This window comes from Panthera onca, chromosome A3 (genome assembly GCF_046562875.1).
Source record: "Panthera onca isolate mPanOnc1 chromosome A3, mPanOnc1 haplotype 2, whole genome shotgun sequence".
NCBI lineage: Eukaryota > Metazoa > Chordata > Mammalia > Carnivora > Felidae > Panthera > Panthera onca.
Window position 1 is genome coordinate 20,487,372 of NC_138341.1, and position 16,827 is coordinate 20,504,198.

The 16,827-nt window shown below is 38.1% G+C and overlaps 1 protein-coding gene across 5 annotated transcripts in view; it reads right to left on the bottom strand.

Annotated features, from left to right (window-relative positions):
- ASXL2 (ASXL transcriptional regulator 2) overlaps positions 1-16,827 on the bottom strand; it is a 137,226-nt gene that overhangs the window by 17,424 nt on the left and 102,975 nt on the right. For all 5 annotated transcript variants that reach the window (XM_060644938.3, XM_060644943.3, XM_060644942.3 and 2 more), the window contains 4 exons: positions 14,537-14,666; positions 13,606-13,749; positions 6,603-6,766; positions 1,477-1,573 (listed from right to left, as the gene is read on the bottom strand). In XM_060644938.3, the coding sequence (XP_060500921.3) occupies positions 1,477-1,573; positions 6,603-6,766; positions 13,606-13,749; positions 14,537-14,666 (535 nt within the window). The remainder of the gene's footprint in view (positions 1-1,476; positions 1,574-6,602; positions 6,767-13,605; positions 13,750-14,536; positions 14,667-16,827) is intronic.

A 16,827-nucleotide genomic window follows, 5' to 3' on the forward strand; every position in this document is an offset into this window, starting at 1 on the left:
AATAGTTAACACCGATACTAATCAAGGTATCACTATCGTTAACATCTACTTCAAAAAACTAGCGGTTGAGCAGGGTATAAACCCTTTACCAAATTCTTCTTTTTTTTTTTTTTTTTTTTTTAAAGTAGGCTTCATGCCCGGCATGAACTCACGACCCTGAGATCAAGGCCTGAACTGAGTTCAAGAGTTGGAAGCTTAACCCATTGAGCCACCCAGGTGCCCCTACCACATTATTCTTAAAGGTAATGATAATGTATATGTTTTATAGTGCTTTTGTAATTTTAGCTCTTTCAGAAAAAAAGTAATCAGTGTGAGAGCCTTTCTACACAGAATTTGCCCCCTAGGGGCAATGGGATGGCTCAGTTGAGCGTCCAACTTTGGCTCAGGTCATAATTTATCTCACGCTTTGGGAGCCCGAGCCCCTCATTGGACTGTCTGCTGTCAGCACAGAACCCACTTCAGTCCTCTGGCCCCCCAACCCCTGCACCTCTCCTGTTTGCACTCTCTCTCTCAGAAATAAATAAACACACACAAAAAATTAACCATTTAAAAAAAAAAAGGACAGAATTTGCCTCCGAAAAGAACAAAAACAAGAGGAGGGAAAATGTCAACAACTGCAGTGAATGTAGATATGAGCTTGTCAATTAACCCTAAATGCTAGAGATCTGACAAAAAGTCAGATGAACAGCATTCCTAATTGCTCTCGTTACAAATGTATTTACTTTTAATCTTTTTTTTTTTTTTTTACGTTTATTTTATTTTTGAGAGAGAGACAGAGTGAGAGCGGGGGAGGGACAGAGAGAGAGAGGGAGACACAGAATCTGAAACAGGCTCCAGGCTCTGAGCCATCAGCATGGAGCCTGACGTGGGGCTCAAACCCATGAACTGTGAGATCGTGACCTGAGCCAAAGTTGGAGGCTTAACTGACTGAGCCACCCAGGTGCCCCATAAATTTATTTATTTTAAAGTTTCTCACACTTGTTTTAAGCTATGCCTTGGCATAAATTCATTATGACTTTTCAAGTGCTGGTTTGTATTCCATGTGTAACTGAAAAACAAACATAATACAGCACTGTAACTAATTTTACACTCCACTTATTAAGGAGCTTAGTAAAATCTCACTTCCTAGACATTAACCTAGAATCACTAAGTCAGAATCTTTAGGACTAGGGCCTAAAAATCTGGGTTTTTTTGTTTTTTTGTTGTTTTTTTTTTTTTTAGTTTCCCAGGTGACTGTGATTTCTTGAAGAAACATTGCTAGACTCCATCTGGAGCTAAAACCTGGTTACACAGGCTCCGGATAAAGGTCAGTGTAGTGTTTCACACAGGATAGCTACCTCTACCCCATGGAAACATCCTGTCCTTTGCCTACCAAAATTGCTCAAAAACTCATTGAGGCGCAGAGGTGCCAATATGCCCTCACAGCGGCTCCAAGTGCATATACAACCTAGGAAGCATGCAGGGTAGAACACTTACCTTCTGAGAGTCGTTCCTTCCAGCCTTGGGCTGCTGAAGTGAAGAACTCATTGTTAAGGGCTGAGCCATTTAACTTCATCAGACCATCTGGACCAACCTGGGTCAAAGAACAAGCCAAGAAAAGCTAACAATGAAAGCCAAATGTATCTTGTGGAATTTGACTTTATTTTAGAGAAGAATGTATACACATTTATACATATATATTTAATTTTATAGAAACATGACTAGATCATACCATACTGCCTATTATGGATACTCCTGTTTTATAATGTATCACTTTTTTCTAATAAATTTCTTTCCTGATTACCTCTCCTCCCTTCTTCCTCTACTCTCAATTCCATTTCCCATTTATTCTACTCAAAGAATCATCTGCAAACAAATACATATATATCTAAGAAGTTCTTTTCTTGAGAGGTTTATTATTTGTTTTGTAAAACTGTGACCAATCTACACACACTCCTCTGAATCTAATTTTTCTCACGTAATACACTATAGAAGTCTCTCCAAGTCAACAGGCACAATGTTAGCCTTTATAATAGCTGCATATTTTTTCATTGTATGTATGCACCTCATTTCATTTACCCAGTTTCTTTTTTTTAGCTTTGCTTTTAAGAGAGAGACAGAGAGCAGAGAGAGAGTGAGCGCCTGGGAGAGGCAGAGAGAGAGGGGAGACAGAATTCCGAGCAGGTTCTGCACTGTCAGCGCAGAGCCCTATACAGGGCTTGAACTTATGAACTGAGAGATCATGACCTGAGTTGAAATCAAGGAGCTGGATGCTTAACCAACTGAGCCACCCAGATGTCCCCCATTTACCAGTTTCTTAATCATAAACATACACCTTGTTTCCTATGTTTTCCCATAATGAACCAAACTGCAATTAGCATTCGGGTAAAAATGAACATACCAGTGCTTCTATTTCTGTGGAGTAAGTTCTAAAAGCAAAGCAATATTGTGTGTGTAAGCAGGTATTGTTAAGACTATTTTTCAAAAAGGCTACAATTCATATTTCTATCAGAAATATATGCTTATCCTATGAACAACAGATGTTAACCAGACTATTTTCTTTTTGGCCACTCTAATGGGTTTGAAATGATAATTTCCTTTACCTTGACTACTGGAATTTTATTCACCTTTTTGCAAGTTTATTAATATTTAGATTTGCGGGGCACCTGGGTGGCTCAGTCGGTTAAGTGTCCAACTTCGGCTCAGGTCATGATCTTGCAGTTCATGATTTCATGCCCCACATCGGTCTCTGCTGACAGCTTGAAGCCTAGAGCCTGCTTTGGATTCTATGTGTCCCTCTCTCCCTGTCCCTTCCCCACTCTCACTCTCTCTCCCTCTGTCTCCCCTTCAAAAATAAACATTAAAATTTTTTTTTAAAGAAAATTAAAAAAAAATATTTAGATTTGCCATCTTGTGAAATTCTTATCATTTGCTCATTTTTCTATGAGGGTGCTTATTTTTATTATTAACTTGTGAGAATCTTTTACATAGTACTCTTAGTAAAACTAGAACATATATTAAAAATATTTCCCTCGGGGCGCCTGGGTGGCTCAGTCGGTTGAGCGTCCGACTTCAGCTCAGGTCATGATCTCACAGCTCGGTGGGTTCGAGCCCCGCGTCAGGCTCTGTGTTGACAGCTCAGAGCCTGGAGCCTGCTTCAGATTCTGTGTCTCCCTCTCTCTCTACCCCTCCTCTGCTCACTCTCTCTCTCTGTCTCTCCTTCAAAGTTAAATAAACATTAAAAAAAAAAAAAAAAAAAAAAAAAAATATTTCCCTCAATCAATCTACTGGCTTGATTTGTGATGTCTTCCCAAAAGGTTTTAAGGTTCTTTATATTAAAGATTTTGGATTTCCTATCTTGGTTTAGAACCATAAAATCTTATTTAAGGACATAAAACACAAGATATGAAAAATCTGGACAGAAAAACTTAATAAAATTGCCATTCTCCCCAAAGTTAATATCTATATTTCAATCAGAATTCCTTGCAGATTTTGCATTAACAAAATGATTTTAAAGTACATATGGAAAAAAATAAGAGAAAAATCGCCTTTCCAATTATTAAACATACCACACACAAAGCCACTATAATCAAAACTATTATTACTAGCGTTAAAAGGAATAAAGAAATGAGTGGAAGAGGAAGGTGTGCATGTAAACACATATTGCATATAACTGAATAAAATATATAACAAAGATGGTGTCTCAATCCGTGACAAAAAAATCGTTCCATTAAATACGTGGTGGAGGAACAAACGGCTGTTATTCAGTGGAAAATAAAGGTGAATCCCAATTTCCAAGCAATACAAAAAAAATTCTAGATAGATTAAAAGTTTAAATGTGGTCAAAAACAATTTTCTGAAGAAAATTTATAACTATTTGGACACCCTACAGATTGAGAAACTCACTTTCTACACCTACCTGGGCCCATATTATGTTCCCCTAGCTCTAGAGCAGAAATTGGTGAACTTTTTTCTGTTAAAGGAGAGACCGCAAATATTTTAGGCTTTGCAACGCCATAGGGCCTCTGTTGCAAGTACGTAACTCTGCCTTGACGCATATCGCAGCTACAAACAATACGTAAACTAATGTTAAGTGGCTATGTGCCGATAAAACTTTATTTACAAAAGCAGGTTGTGGGCTGAAATTGGCCAATGGGCTACAGTTTGCTGACTGCTGATCTGTACTCTAGGGAGCTGGCAGGGGGTTAACAGTCTTCCCTATAAGAACTATAAGAACTTATAGTCTTCCCTATAAGAACTCTTATAAGAAGTCTAAGAGGTCAGCCAACCTCTGCTTGAATAGCTCAGTGATGAGCAAGTTACTCCATCACAGGTCACTCCATTTTAACAGCTCCAACTGTTAAAAGAAAAATGTTATTTTAACTCCACATTTGCTTTCTGGAAACACAAAAAAGTTTACCTCTTTCATTTGACAAACCTTCAAATATACCTAAAGAGTGCTCCAGTCCCCTCCTATATTCTTTTCTCTGGTTTAAATAATGTTTTTCTACTTTGTGGCTGGGCATTCCATATACAGAAATGTTGTTTTCAATGTTTCATCCTACTAATACCCAGAATTCTATAAACACTCCAAACTGCATCTGACAGTGAAGTTAATTTGAGTTCCATACTTCTATAGATAAGGACATTATTTCTCAAATTACTGTGTGTTCCCACCATAATCAAATTAAGTCCAACTAATGCCCCAATAAGAATTCCCCACAAGGGCACCTGGGTGGCTCAATTGGTTGAGCATCTAACTTTGGCTGAGGTCATGATCTCACGGTTTGTGAGGTCAAGCCCCACATCGGGCTCGCTACTGTCATCATGGAGCCTGCCTCAGGTCCTCTGTCCCTTCCCTGCTTATGCTGTCTCTCTCTCTCAAAAAAAAAAAAAAATAATAAACATTAAAAAAAAAAAAAAAAAAAAAGAATTCCCCACAGGATTGCACTCTATAGGAAGATGAATAGATAACGTTCAAGATACCTTTTAATTCTAAAACTGTATGTGGCAGTCCTCCTTCTGAGACAGGATAAGGACCATTAGTCAAAATACCATTCTAAGGAACCTGCACTAGAGTTCTAGAGATGGGCCCTCAGTTATGTCCCATCTTATTATTCCCAACCTAGTAACTTAAGTCTGTAAAATAAAGATGAGAACAATCCTTATTGAGAAATTCTCTAAAAACTTTGCCGAAATGTTGGCCTCCTAACTTGTTCGAACCAAAAACTAGACATCCCAAACACTGTACTTTCTCTAAGAAGTGTTAAGGTGGGGAAGGCAGGAGCTGGGGACAATCAGCTTACTTACTTCTTTGTCCCTATTGCAGGTTACTACCAGCACCTGACTTACTTGGTATCCTTGAAAATAGAATCTGACCTGCTTACACATGTGCTGACTCATAGCACAAGGTGACTGAAAGTGATATCAATGCAGTTGAATAGAAAGATGATTTTCAGAATTTTCAAAAATAGAAATATTTTGCTTTGACATTATAGTCAATTAGCTAGGATAATGTGTGTAGCTTACCTACTCTCCTTTAATCTTACTATAAACTAGAGGGATAGATTTAGTTTTTTTATTGTGAACTAGGGAAAACCCTTCTTTCTCATCTTGTTTTTATAATGATTAGGAAAAATGGGAGAGGGCCTATCAGATTACTTAGAACAAAGTATGTGCTTGGAAATAATGAATTAAAAAAAAAAAAAAACTCAGAATTTAAAAACCCTCAGAATTGAGTAAATCTTAGAAAATCAAAACGGTCCTATTATAGAGGAGGAAACAGATAATTAGACATGGGGGGGGGGGAGGGGGTTGACTTGCAAGTAACTCTTTCTCTGATGAAAGCCTAAGTCTCTGATCGTTACCTAATTCCTGACCTAAATCTCCCTGGTCCCTTCCTAGACTCTTCTCAAATTTGGTATTTCTTCTAGCTATCTCTTTTAAGACTATAACGTAATTACTGGGCTTTTAAAATTCTTCATATATATATAATATTTTAAGTTTACTTATTTTTTCAGAGAGAAACAGTGCGGGAGAGTCAGAGACAGAGAGGGAGAGAGAGAGAATCCAAAGCAGGCTCTGCACTGCCAGCACGGAGCCCAACGAGGGGCTCAAACCCACAAACCGTGAGATCGTGACCTGAGCCGAAACCAAGTCGGATGCTTAACTCACGGAGCCATCCAGGTGCCCCTTAAAGTTCTTTATTATGAAAACAATAAATGTTTGTTTTTTAAAAATCTAACAAAATAATGAAAATAATTAACACTCTTACCCCTTTCAAAAAATCCATTCAAGAACCCCTATTTAATGTCAGAAATAAGACAACTCTTCTTCCTGAACTGTATTCAATGAATGCCTACCGAGTATGATAGCTACACAAATTTTATTCCACAATTTTGACATTCTGATGAGATTTTTTTCCTTTGTAAGACTTACAGGGCAAAATTCTTAAGAACACTTCCATAAAAATATTCTTATTTCTTATTCAGTAGCTTTGACACCACTTCTTTACGAGCATACATAAAAAGCTATTTAAAAAGTCTTAAGGAGTTCTAAAGGGGATGAGTGAAGAAAGCCTCAGAAGGGTTTTTGAAAACTGCTTATGCTTGAAAATAACGCACCTGACGATCCACCTCTGGAAGGAGTAAAAGCAGTCGCTGCTGGCAATCTCCAGGAAGGACTGAAAAGGTGTGTTTGTTGATCAGTGCTCGTAGATTTGTGTTAACCAGAATGGAGTCTGGTGTCTCAACATCAATTTCAGCACATTTAGTCCTTTTCATTTGCCCTATAAAAATAGGGGAAAGAATCATTTAGGCCTCCTTTACGTTCCTGTTTCTATCTAGAGTACAGTTTGCTCTGCAGTGCAAAAAAATGACAGTTGTAACTACTTTAAATATAACGCTGTGAAGAAGGGAACACTTACGGTATTTAGAAATTTTCTTCCAAGACTAACAAAAAGCAAGGTGTGGCACATACGCAAAATGATCAAAAAAAATCCAGAAAAATTCAAATCTATATAATAAATCATATTGGGATCCTTCTTCCCTTTCCATGGGAATTCTTTCATCAATTTTCATTACCTAAAAATGTTACGACTGAATAGCTTAGTGGTTTCAAGAAACTTGGTCACAATCAGAAGGTTATATTCTTTCAAAAGACTGACAGATTTCAGTACAAAAAAAAGTTTCAAATGTAAATGGCAAAAAATATCATAAACAAAAGACTAACTTGACAAAAATATTTGCAAGCCATGACAAAACTTTTGGGATTCTCCATATTAAAAGTGAATCGATATGGGGTACCTGGCTGACTTGGTCTGCACAGTGTGCAACTTTTGATCTGAGGGTCATGAGTTCAAGCCCCACACTGAGCCTAGAGCTTACTTTAAATAAATAGGTTGCTAGATATTAAAAAAAATTTTTAATGCATCTACAAATCAAAATGAAAAAGATAATCACCTTGAGAAAAATGAGCACAGGGGATTACAGGCAATTCACAGGTGACTAACCATAAACAGACGCTACGATATTAATATTTTTAAAATTCCAGTAAAACCAATGAACAGTTTTTGTCTATCAAAATGGCAAATACTGCAATACAGTGATGAGATTACACAAAGAAAAAGCTAAGACCACCTTCAAATACTGCTGATGGGGCCCAAATGAGTACAGTTTTATTAGAAGAAAATTTGATAATATATAGCAAAATTTTAATGTGCACAGGAATATAAGACTCAGAAATTCTACATTTAGAAACATATGCACAAAGCTACACAACCCTGAATGTGCATAACGTCTGCTCCTGGATGAAGCAGAAACAAAAGTAATCTATTTTTTTTAATGTTTTTTTAATGTTTTTATTTTTGAGAGAGAGAGAGAGAGCGAGAGGGAGAGAGCAGGGGAGGGGCAGAGAGAGAGGGAGACACAGAATCTAGAAGCAGGCTCCAGGCTGTGTGCTGCCAGCACAGAGTCCGACGCGGGGCTTGAACACACAAGTCGCGAGATCATGCCCAGAGTCAAAGTCAGACACTCAATCGACTGAGTGACCCAGGTGCCCCCAGAAGTAATCTCTCTTATTATCTCACACAGACTACCCTGACAAACCAACAGACATTCCACTATGACAGAGAATCAACAGAAACCAAAAATAAAAGGTTTAGACCTAAAAGTACTGCTATTACTGCAACTGTCACAGATAGAATACAAAATAGCGCTATATAAAAGGATTTAAAAAATAAAGAATGTGATTGTAGAGATGGGGATAAAATCATCAGGAATGAGCACAATCAGGTCTCAGTGAATTTCAAATAATATTAGTAGTAATCATAACTACAAGGACCAATAATGGCAGCTGTAAACACTTCTGTAAGGCTTCGTAAGTGCCAGGCACTACTCTAAACATAGACATGTGTTAGCTCATTTATTTTTCATGTAACCCTATGAAGTAGGAAACTATTATTATACATTTCACAGAAGAAGAAAGTGAGGTCCAAAATGGCAAGTAAGTTGCCCAAAATTGTACCACTAATTAGAGTGAAGGAATTTGAACCTAGGCATCATGGCTCCAGAGTCTGTTATTTATCAGTATAGTGTAGAGGCACAGGTATCATACAGTGCATGATCTCTGATTACTAGGTATTTAAGTTAAAAGTTCATAACAGGAACATAAAAATCCCTATATATTTGTATTTTAAAGACTTCATTTTTAAGTAATCTCTATGCCCAGTGTGGGGCTTGAACCCACGACCCTGAGATCAAGATTCACATGCTCTACTCGCTGAGTCAGCCAGGTGCCTGCAAATCCCTATGTATTTTAAGAAAATAAAAAATTTTTAAGTATGTTTATTTACTTAGAGAGAGAGAGAGAGAGAGAGCACGCGCATGAGCAGGGGAGAGGGGCAGAAGGAGAGAGAGGGAGAATCCCAAGCAGATTCCATGCTGTCAGCACAGAGCCTGAAGTGGGGTTTGATCTCATGCACTGTGAGATCATGATCCGAGCTGACACTTAGCCAACTGAATCACCCAGGCACCCTTAAGAAAAATTTTAAAACTTCAAGATAATTCCTGGGACAGAGAAGAAATCACAGTAAAAAATTTTAAAACTTCAAATTGGATGATATTAAAAACAGAATTTGAGAGACAAAGGTAAATATCCCCCAAATTAAAATAGTACCAAAATATATAAATGAAAAGTAAAGGCTTCTACATTCCCAGCTTTCTACCAAAAGGGACATTTTATTTATATTTTTATATTTTTTTAAGTTTATTTATTTTGAGAGCGAGAGAGAGAGCAAGTGAGCGAGTGTGCACACAAGCACACATATAGGGGAGGAGCAGATAAGGAAGGAGAGAGAGAGAATCCCAATTAGGCTCTGTGCTGTCAGTGCAGAGCCCAACGAGGGGCTCAATTCCATGAACCGTTAGACCATGACTTGCGCCGAAATCAGGAGTAGGATGCTTAACGGACTGAGCCACCCAGGCACCCCAAAAATGACATTTTTAATTTGAAATGAAATCACAATATACATACAAATTATATTTAGTATTTTCTTTCACAGAATATCTTAAACATCTTTCCAAACTATCACCTACAAAACTCTTTAAAAAGCTGCACCATATTCCAACATACATACTATGACTAACTTAATTAGGCACCCACTGAGGAGCACAGAGGTGATCATTTTTTGGTCTGCATAAACAATGTTGCAATGACCCCAGGGACTGAGAGCAACATCCTACATGTTATTTCCATTAATGCTTATTTGCATGAGAGGAGATGAACCTGCATTTACTTCTTGGCCATGAGGTGAAAGTTAGATACACCATGCTTTCTTTTTTTTACGGTTAATTTTTCCTAGTTTGTTAGTATGCAAGCCACAAATTTGCAGTCCATAATTTCTCAATTTTTTACATTTACATTTCTACTGCAGTTGAATGAAGATACTAAAATTGTGACTTTGACTGCATTTAAGTAGAATGTAGTCTCCATAAGGAAGGAACTTTGTTCATCACCACATCACTAGGAACTTGTGTTTGGCATATTAGTATACCTTCTATAAGTAGTTATTTAATTAATGAATATTTTTAATCCTTGGCAGTGGAATTGATGATCAAAGGGTATGCTCAGTTCACGGCAGATACTGCTTCTAAAGAAAAATGCACCATTTTACAATCCACCCAGAATCAAACCTGATTTTTACAAAGAAGTTGTCTGGGGGCGCCTGGGTGGCTCAGTCGGTTAAGCGGCCGACTTCAGCTCAGGTCATGATCTCGCGGTCCGTGAGTTCGAGCCCTGCGTCGGACTCTGTGCTGACAGCTCAGAGCCTGGAGCCTGTTTCGGATTCTGTGTCTCCCTCTCTCTGACCCTCCCCCGTTCATGCTTTGTCTCTCTCTGTCTCAAAAATAAAAAAAACATTTAAAAAAAAAAAAAAAAAAAAAAGAAGTTGTCTGGTTGCTGGAAGGCAAAGAAGCTGGCACCTCCAGCAACTTATTGACTCGGCTCTTAATTTCATCGCTTATACTGTGCCTGGTAATCTTCAAATTATTTCCCCTGCCTGCCTTACACCTCACTTCTAAGCGTCTTCTTGGGGAGCAAAAACAAATTAGATTGGTTCTGCTCTCTGCAGGTGCCTGGACACCTGAGCCACAGCTCCTATGGGACTGGAAATGTCTCTAGGTATCCATATTGTAGCACAATTTTCCAAAAACACCATAATTAAAATTTAAACCAATCCCAGGAAGGCAAGTATTGGATTTCAAGAATTCTTTCTTCTCCCTTTTCTCTTTTTAAAGATTTTATTATTTTTAAATAATCTCTACACCCAATGTGGGGCTTGAACTCACAAACCCGAGATTAAGAGTCGAGTACTCTACCGACTGAGCCAGCCAGGTACCTCTGGAATTCAGGAATTCTTACTTATTTTGATAAATAATCTGTAAAATCAAACAACAACAAAAACCCAAAGAAGCTGTCTGAAATATTATTAATTCTGTTCTCACACTTAATAGTGTGGAAGGGTCTGGAACATAGAAGTGGGTATACAATGACTTCTTCCAATTTTATCACCATTGCCACACTATCTTTTAGCTTCTATTCTGCTTCTGAGATGTTCACCATCCCAATTCCTACATCTTTGTACACGAAGTGTTTTCTTTCTCTCTGGAAGCTTTTTTGGAATCTTCTCATTATCCTGGATGCTTTGAAATTTCAAAAGAATGTGCCTTGGAATGGGTTTCTTTTTATTCATGTTTCTTGACACCAATTGTGTACTTTTACTCTGGAATCTCTGACTTCAAATTTTCTGGAATTTTTTCCTTTTTTTTTTTGTTTCTGGAATTTTCTTATATTATTTTTCTTTTATCTTACTCCCCGTTCAATTGTTGTTATTTCTGATGGTCCTACTATTTTATTAAATTTTTTTTAATGTTTATTTTTGAAGGAGAGAGAGACAGAGCATGAACATGCGAGCAGAAGAAAGAGAGAGAGACAAACACACACACAGAATCTGAAGTAGGCTCCAAGCTCTGAACCCACAAACCACAAGATCATGACCCAGCTGAAGACCTAGATGTTTAACTGAATGAGCCACCCAGGCAAACCTAAAAATGTTTTATTTTTTTCTTTTTGAGAGAGAGACAAAGAGGAAGGGAGAGGGGCAGAGGGAAAGAGAGAATCTTAAGCAGGCTCCACACCCAGTGCAGAGCTGATGTAGGGTTTGATCTCATGACTGTGAGATCATGACCTAAGACGAAATCAAGAATCCAACGTTTAACAGACTGAACCACCCAAGTGCTCCTCTGATGGTCGTACTATTTTAGACATTAGACATTCTAGATTGGTATTCCAATTTTCTTACCTTCTCTCTCCTTTTGAATCTCTCTTTTGCCCTATGTTTGAGAAATGTCTTTACCTTTTAGTATTTCCATCATAATTTTTTATTTAAGCTACATTATTACTTAATACTGAGAACTCTTTATTTTCTGATTTTTAAAATAGTAGTCTATTCTTTCATGGATGCAATATCATCTTTTATTTCTTTCTGTGGATATTATAGTTTTTAAAGTTGCTTGTTTTAAATTTTCCTGAATTGTCTGTTTCTTCTGTATCTGTATTTCAGATTCTGTGTCTCATGATGGAGGTCTTCAAAGGTGATTGTGAACAATCACAATTGGGGGGGGAAAAAAAAAAAAAGCCTGACTGGAGGGGCTCCTGGGTGGCTCAATCAGTTAGTTAAATATCTGACTTTGGCTCAAGCCATGATCTCATGGGTTCATGAGTTCGAGCCCCAGGTTGGATTCTGCAATGATAGCTTGGAGCCCATAGTCTGCTTCCATTCTGTCTTTCTCTCTCTTTGTTCCTCCCCAACTTGGGTGCACACATTCTCTCTCTGTCTCTCTCTCACAAGTAAACAAACCTTTTTTTTTTTTTTTTTTTTTTTTTTTTTTTTAAAGGCCTGGGGCACGTGGGTGGCTCAATTGGTTGAGGATCTTACTTTGGCTCAGGTCATGATTTCACGGTTCCTGAGTTCAAGCCCTGCATCAGGCTCTGTGCTGACAGCTCGGAGCCTGGTGCCTGCTTCAGATTCTGTGTCTCCCTCTCCCTCTGTCCCTCCCCTGCTTGTGTTCTCTCGCTCTCTGTCTCTCTCTGTCTCTCTCTCTCTCTCACACACACACACACACACAAACATTAAAACTTTTTTTTTTTTTTAATTTTAAAAAAAGGTCAACTGGAAATTTTGGGTACATAGGTAGGTAGGTCTTATAGACTGATGAGCTCCACAGAAGTGTGAACAAGATGGTTTCTTTTTAGACTGCAATCTATAAATTTGGCTGCAGATTTTCTTCTAAGGCTATTCAATTTCTTTAGGTATCAACCCATCCATTTCCTGCTGAAACACAGGTGGGGCTGGAAGGAAGGAAATAGTGGTGGCAGAAATATGCTTTCCTACTAGCATTCTGGAAGCCAAGCAGAAGGATCACTATTGGTATTTGTATTTTTCTTTATTCCCCTGATTTCAGTACACTGCCTCGTTATCTGCCCTTAGCCATGAGTGGTATCTTTGAATTTGAAGTCTGTATGGTTTCATTTCACCTCAAAACAAATCTCCTGTCTCCTGCTTGGGTGAAGCATCACTCTGCTTCTTACTAACTTTCACAAAAGGTCTTCTTTTCAACCCTAGGCTTCATTCACCCTTCTCCATTATGACACATGGTTATCTCCTATTCTGGAATCTGTCTGGTGTTCTGCAGACTTAACTGGCTTGCTTATTATTGGCATCTGTTGCTCAGCTCTGTGAAAAACTCCATCCAGTTTTCATCTTTCAAAATTTGTTGACACTGCCTGCCCATCTGTTGTCTCCTTGTTTTCGTTACCCTTATGGATTTAATCTTTTGCATTTCCTTATTCTCATCTTAGTGGGATTTCAAAGGGAGCAGGAAAAAAGGGTCAGTTTTCTGTGTTTAATTATAAGTCCTTCTGTCTTTCTGTACACAGAAATAAGACACTAATAATGCTGGACAAAGCAACCTATTGTCAGAAAAAGAACTAAACCACAAAACAGCTGCTGAATTTCAAACACACAGTTGACAAATTAAGATGCAGAACCGTCTTTGTAAATCAACTTACTTGTGTGGAGCCTGTCAGACCTCTGGAATGACTTCTTCCCCAAGCCTAGCAAGGGATTTTCCACTTGAACTGAACAAGAAAAGCTAGAATTTGAGTTCTGAGGGCTGCTTGACTGGCCATCAGATGGCTTTCCTTCCCACATTGCTAAGAGAAAAAAATATATCAAAGACTGGTGACACTGAGGTTACAGACAGAAATCAATCAAACAATTAAATCATTCAACACTAACTAAAACTGCCTCAAACATGAGGCAGTGTGACCTTGCACATGCGTTTTGAGTCTGCAAATTCAGAGTTAAAAAATAAAATAAACTCCCTTCTGGAAGGAAGCACATTATTTGCTTCTGGTGGTAAATTTCCTTCCTAACTAAAATACAAAGCTCTGCAAGACACAGTTTAAATTTGGCAGGCCCATATAATCAGCTAGCATCAAAATGAATTGTGTAATAAAATACAAAGTCTGTATCTAACCCAGTTTAGAGGAAAAACAAAACCAAACAACAACAAAAATCCAAAGACCTGTTTTTTATATCCAATGGAAATTCAAAGGTAGCCTATATTCTTAGGAAGACATTTTATCATTAAAGGAGAAAATGGGTGAAGTTTGGTCTGAGTGTCTTGGCAATATCAGCTTTTTAAGATCACAGATTAGAAGCTTCCTAATATTATTAGGTTAGACATCTTGGAAGGCAGTCACTGATCTCATTCTAACATGCAAATCTCATTGATGTATTTTTTCGTAACTGCACAATGATTTTGTATAAATTTTCCCATTTACCCTGAAAGGATTTATATTGGTGATTTGGCAGTAACAGACTACGTACATAAATACAGCAATTTAAAAATAAATGATATGGTATCCAAACGTGGAAAAACAACACAAAAATACGGGAAAAAGAACTTCCACTGAAAAGATGCCCAAATCTGCCTACCAGGCCTGGCAGATACAGAGTCACTGGCTGCTTTGACAGTCTTCAGGGAGAGAGGCTGGTTGCAGGAGATGGACATGCTTGGCCTGCATTGCTGTTGCTGCTGCTTCTTCTGCTGTTGCTGTTTTAGAGCCTATAAAAAGAAAACTGGCTATGAGCAACAAAAACAAATCAGTTTTTAGTAATCGCAAAAAGTAAACGACTGCTTTTTAAGTGGTGAGGAGCATGCTGATCATTCAATTTCTTTGAAAGCTATCAAAGTAAACAAAACCTAAATTAAACCAGTTGAACACAAGGCCTGAATGATACTTTAAGAGTCTGAGTATTTTTTTGGCAGTATTACTCCTTTAGATAAATGTGAGAATTAGTCATGAACATTTTTAGAACCTAAAAATCACCAGTAAGCCATGGACTTTCCATATTTGCAGCAGCAAATTAGAGGTTTTCAATCATTTCTGGAAACAAATTCTAAACCCTCCACCAAAAAGATTCCCAATTGCATTAATTCTACGTACAAACGTAAATATTTAGCTTATGTATATTTCGGAGGTGATACATTTGGACAAAAGGTTGTAAATAACTACTTATTCTGATCGACTGTAAGAGCAGTAAGATTTGGCCCAATGACCAAATCCTCTGCAATTTACAGCAATGCAATATATAGAAGGGAATAAAGGTTAGAAAAGTTTTGTTTTTTTAATTTTTTTAAATGTTGGTTTATTTTTGAGAGAGAGAAAGACAGAGTGTGAGCAAAGTAGGGACAGAGAGACGGAGACACAGAATCCGAAGCAGGCTCCAGGCTCCGAGCTGTCAGCACAGAGCCGGACACGGGGCTTGAACCCACAAACTGTGAGATCACAACCTGAGGCGAAGTCAGAGGCTTAACCCACTGAGACACCCAGGCGACCCTAGAAAATACTGGTTCTAAGAATACTGTGGTTCCTCCTGGCTATTTCAGAATTATTTTTATTTCTATAACGTTTCTAGCTTGTTTCTAGAATACACTACACTCAACTAGTTAAATAATGAATAAAAAGACAGTTAACTTCTCAGATTTTAGTCATGAAAATATATGAAGGCAACTTTTTAACTCAAGGTTAAAAAAGAGAAACTAAGAAAGTAGAGATACATTTCAAGAAAAGGCTGGAAATCTATGACCTTACTAAACTGCCAGTTTAAGCTTCAACCTTCAGAGCATCATGCAGAAAAGTGTGGAATAACTGGCCAGTTGGTTCCCATTCCCTCCGCACAATATAGTTTTCTCCTTCCAGTTCCACATTTACACTCATCCCTGCTATACAACAACTGATCATGACTAAGCTGTCAAGGGAAAACAGTAACTGAGTGAGTCAGGTATCTGGCTCACATTCACCTACAACATTACAGCAGGCAAGCAGGCGCATAATGTATAAAAAACATTGGCTCAGTTCATGATCTCATGGTTTCGTGGGTTCAAGCCCCACATGAGCTCCATCCAGGCTGGCAGCCCAGAGCCTGCTTTGGATTCTCTGTGTCCCTCTCTCTCTCTGCCCCTCCCCCCACTCATGCTGTTTCTGTCTCTCTCAAAACAAATAAATAAACTTAAAAAAAAAAGTTGGCATTTTCTGATTAGCTTATCTCTCATTCTCTGCAATCAGAACAGAAAATGTTTATACACTTCCTGGGTGGCAGCCACTAGAGTCTGTTCTGGTCATTCGCAATATCTAGATCATTCTAGGTTAGTGCAAAATTTAATAGAACCATTTGATCTCATCTATTCCTACTGTCATCATATAAATTCAGACACATGATGGAAACAGAGTAACTTATAGCCTCTCTATTTAGGAAGCGTACTCAGTTCTTTTTCTCCCTCAGTAGTTTACAGTGTTCCTAATTCTATTTTAAAATTAAAAAACGGGGGGTGCCTGAGTGGCTCAGTCGGTTAACTGTCCGACTTTGGCTCAGGTCATGATCTCACGGTTTGAGCCCCGAGTCAGGCTGTGTGCCAACAGCTCACAGCCTGGAGCCTGCTTCAGATTTTATGTCTCCCTCTCTCTCTGCCTTTGTCCCCACTCGTGCTCTGTCTGTCTCTCTCTCTCTCTCTCAAAAATAAATAAACATAAAAAAAAATTAAAAACCAAACAGCAAAAACAACCCTTCATTGTCATAAAGGATAACTTATGTTGAACTAATTTTTTCCTCATCTAATACCATACCAAACATACACTGAAGGCAAGGCCTTACTTTACATCCCACCAACCTTATTTACATAATTTCCCATACTGGAATTCTTCCAATACATTTGACCCTTGGGA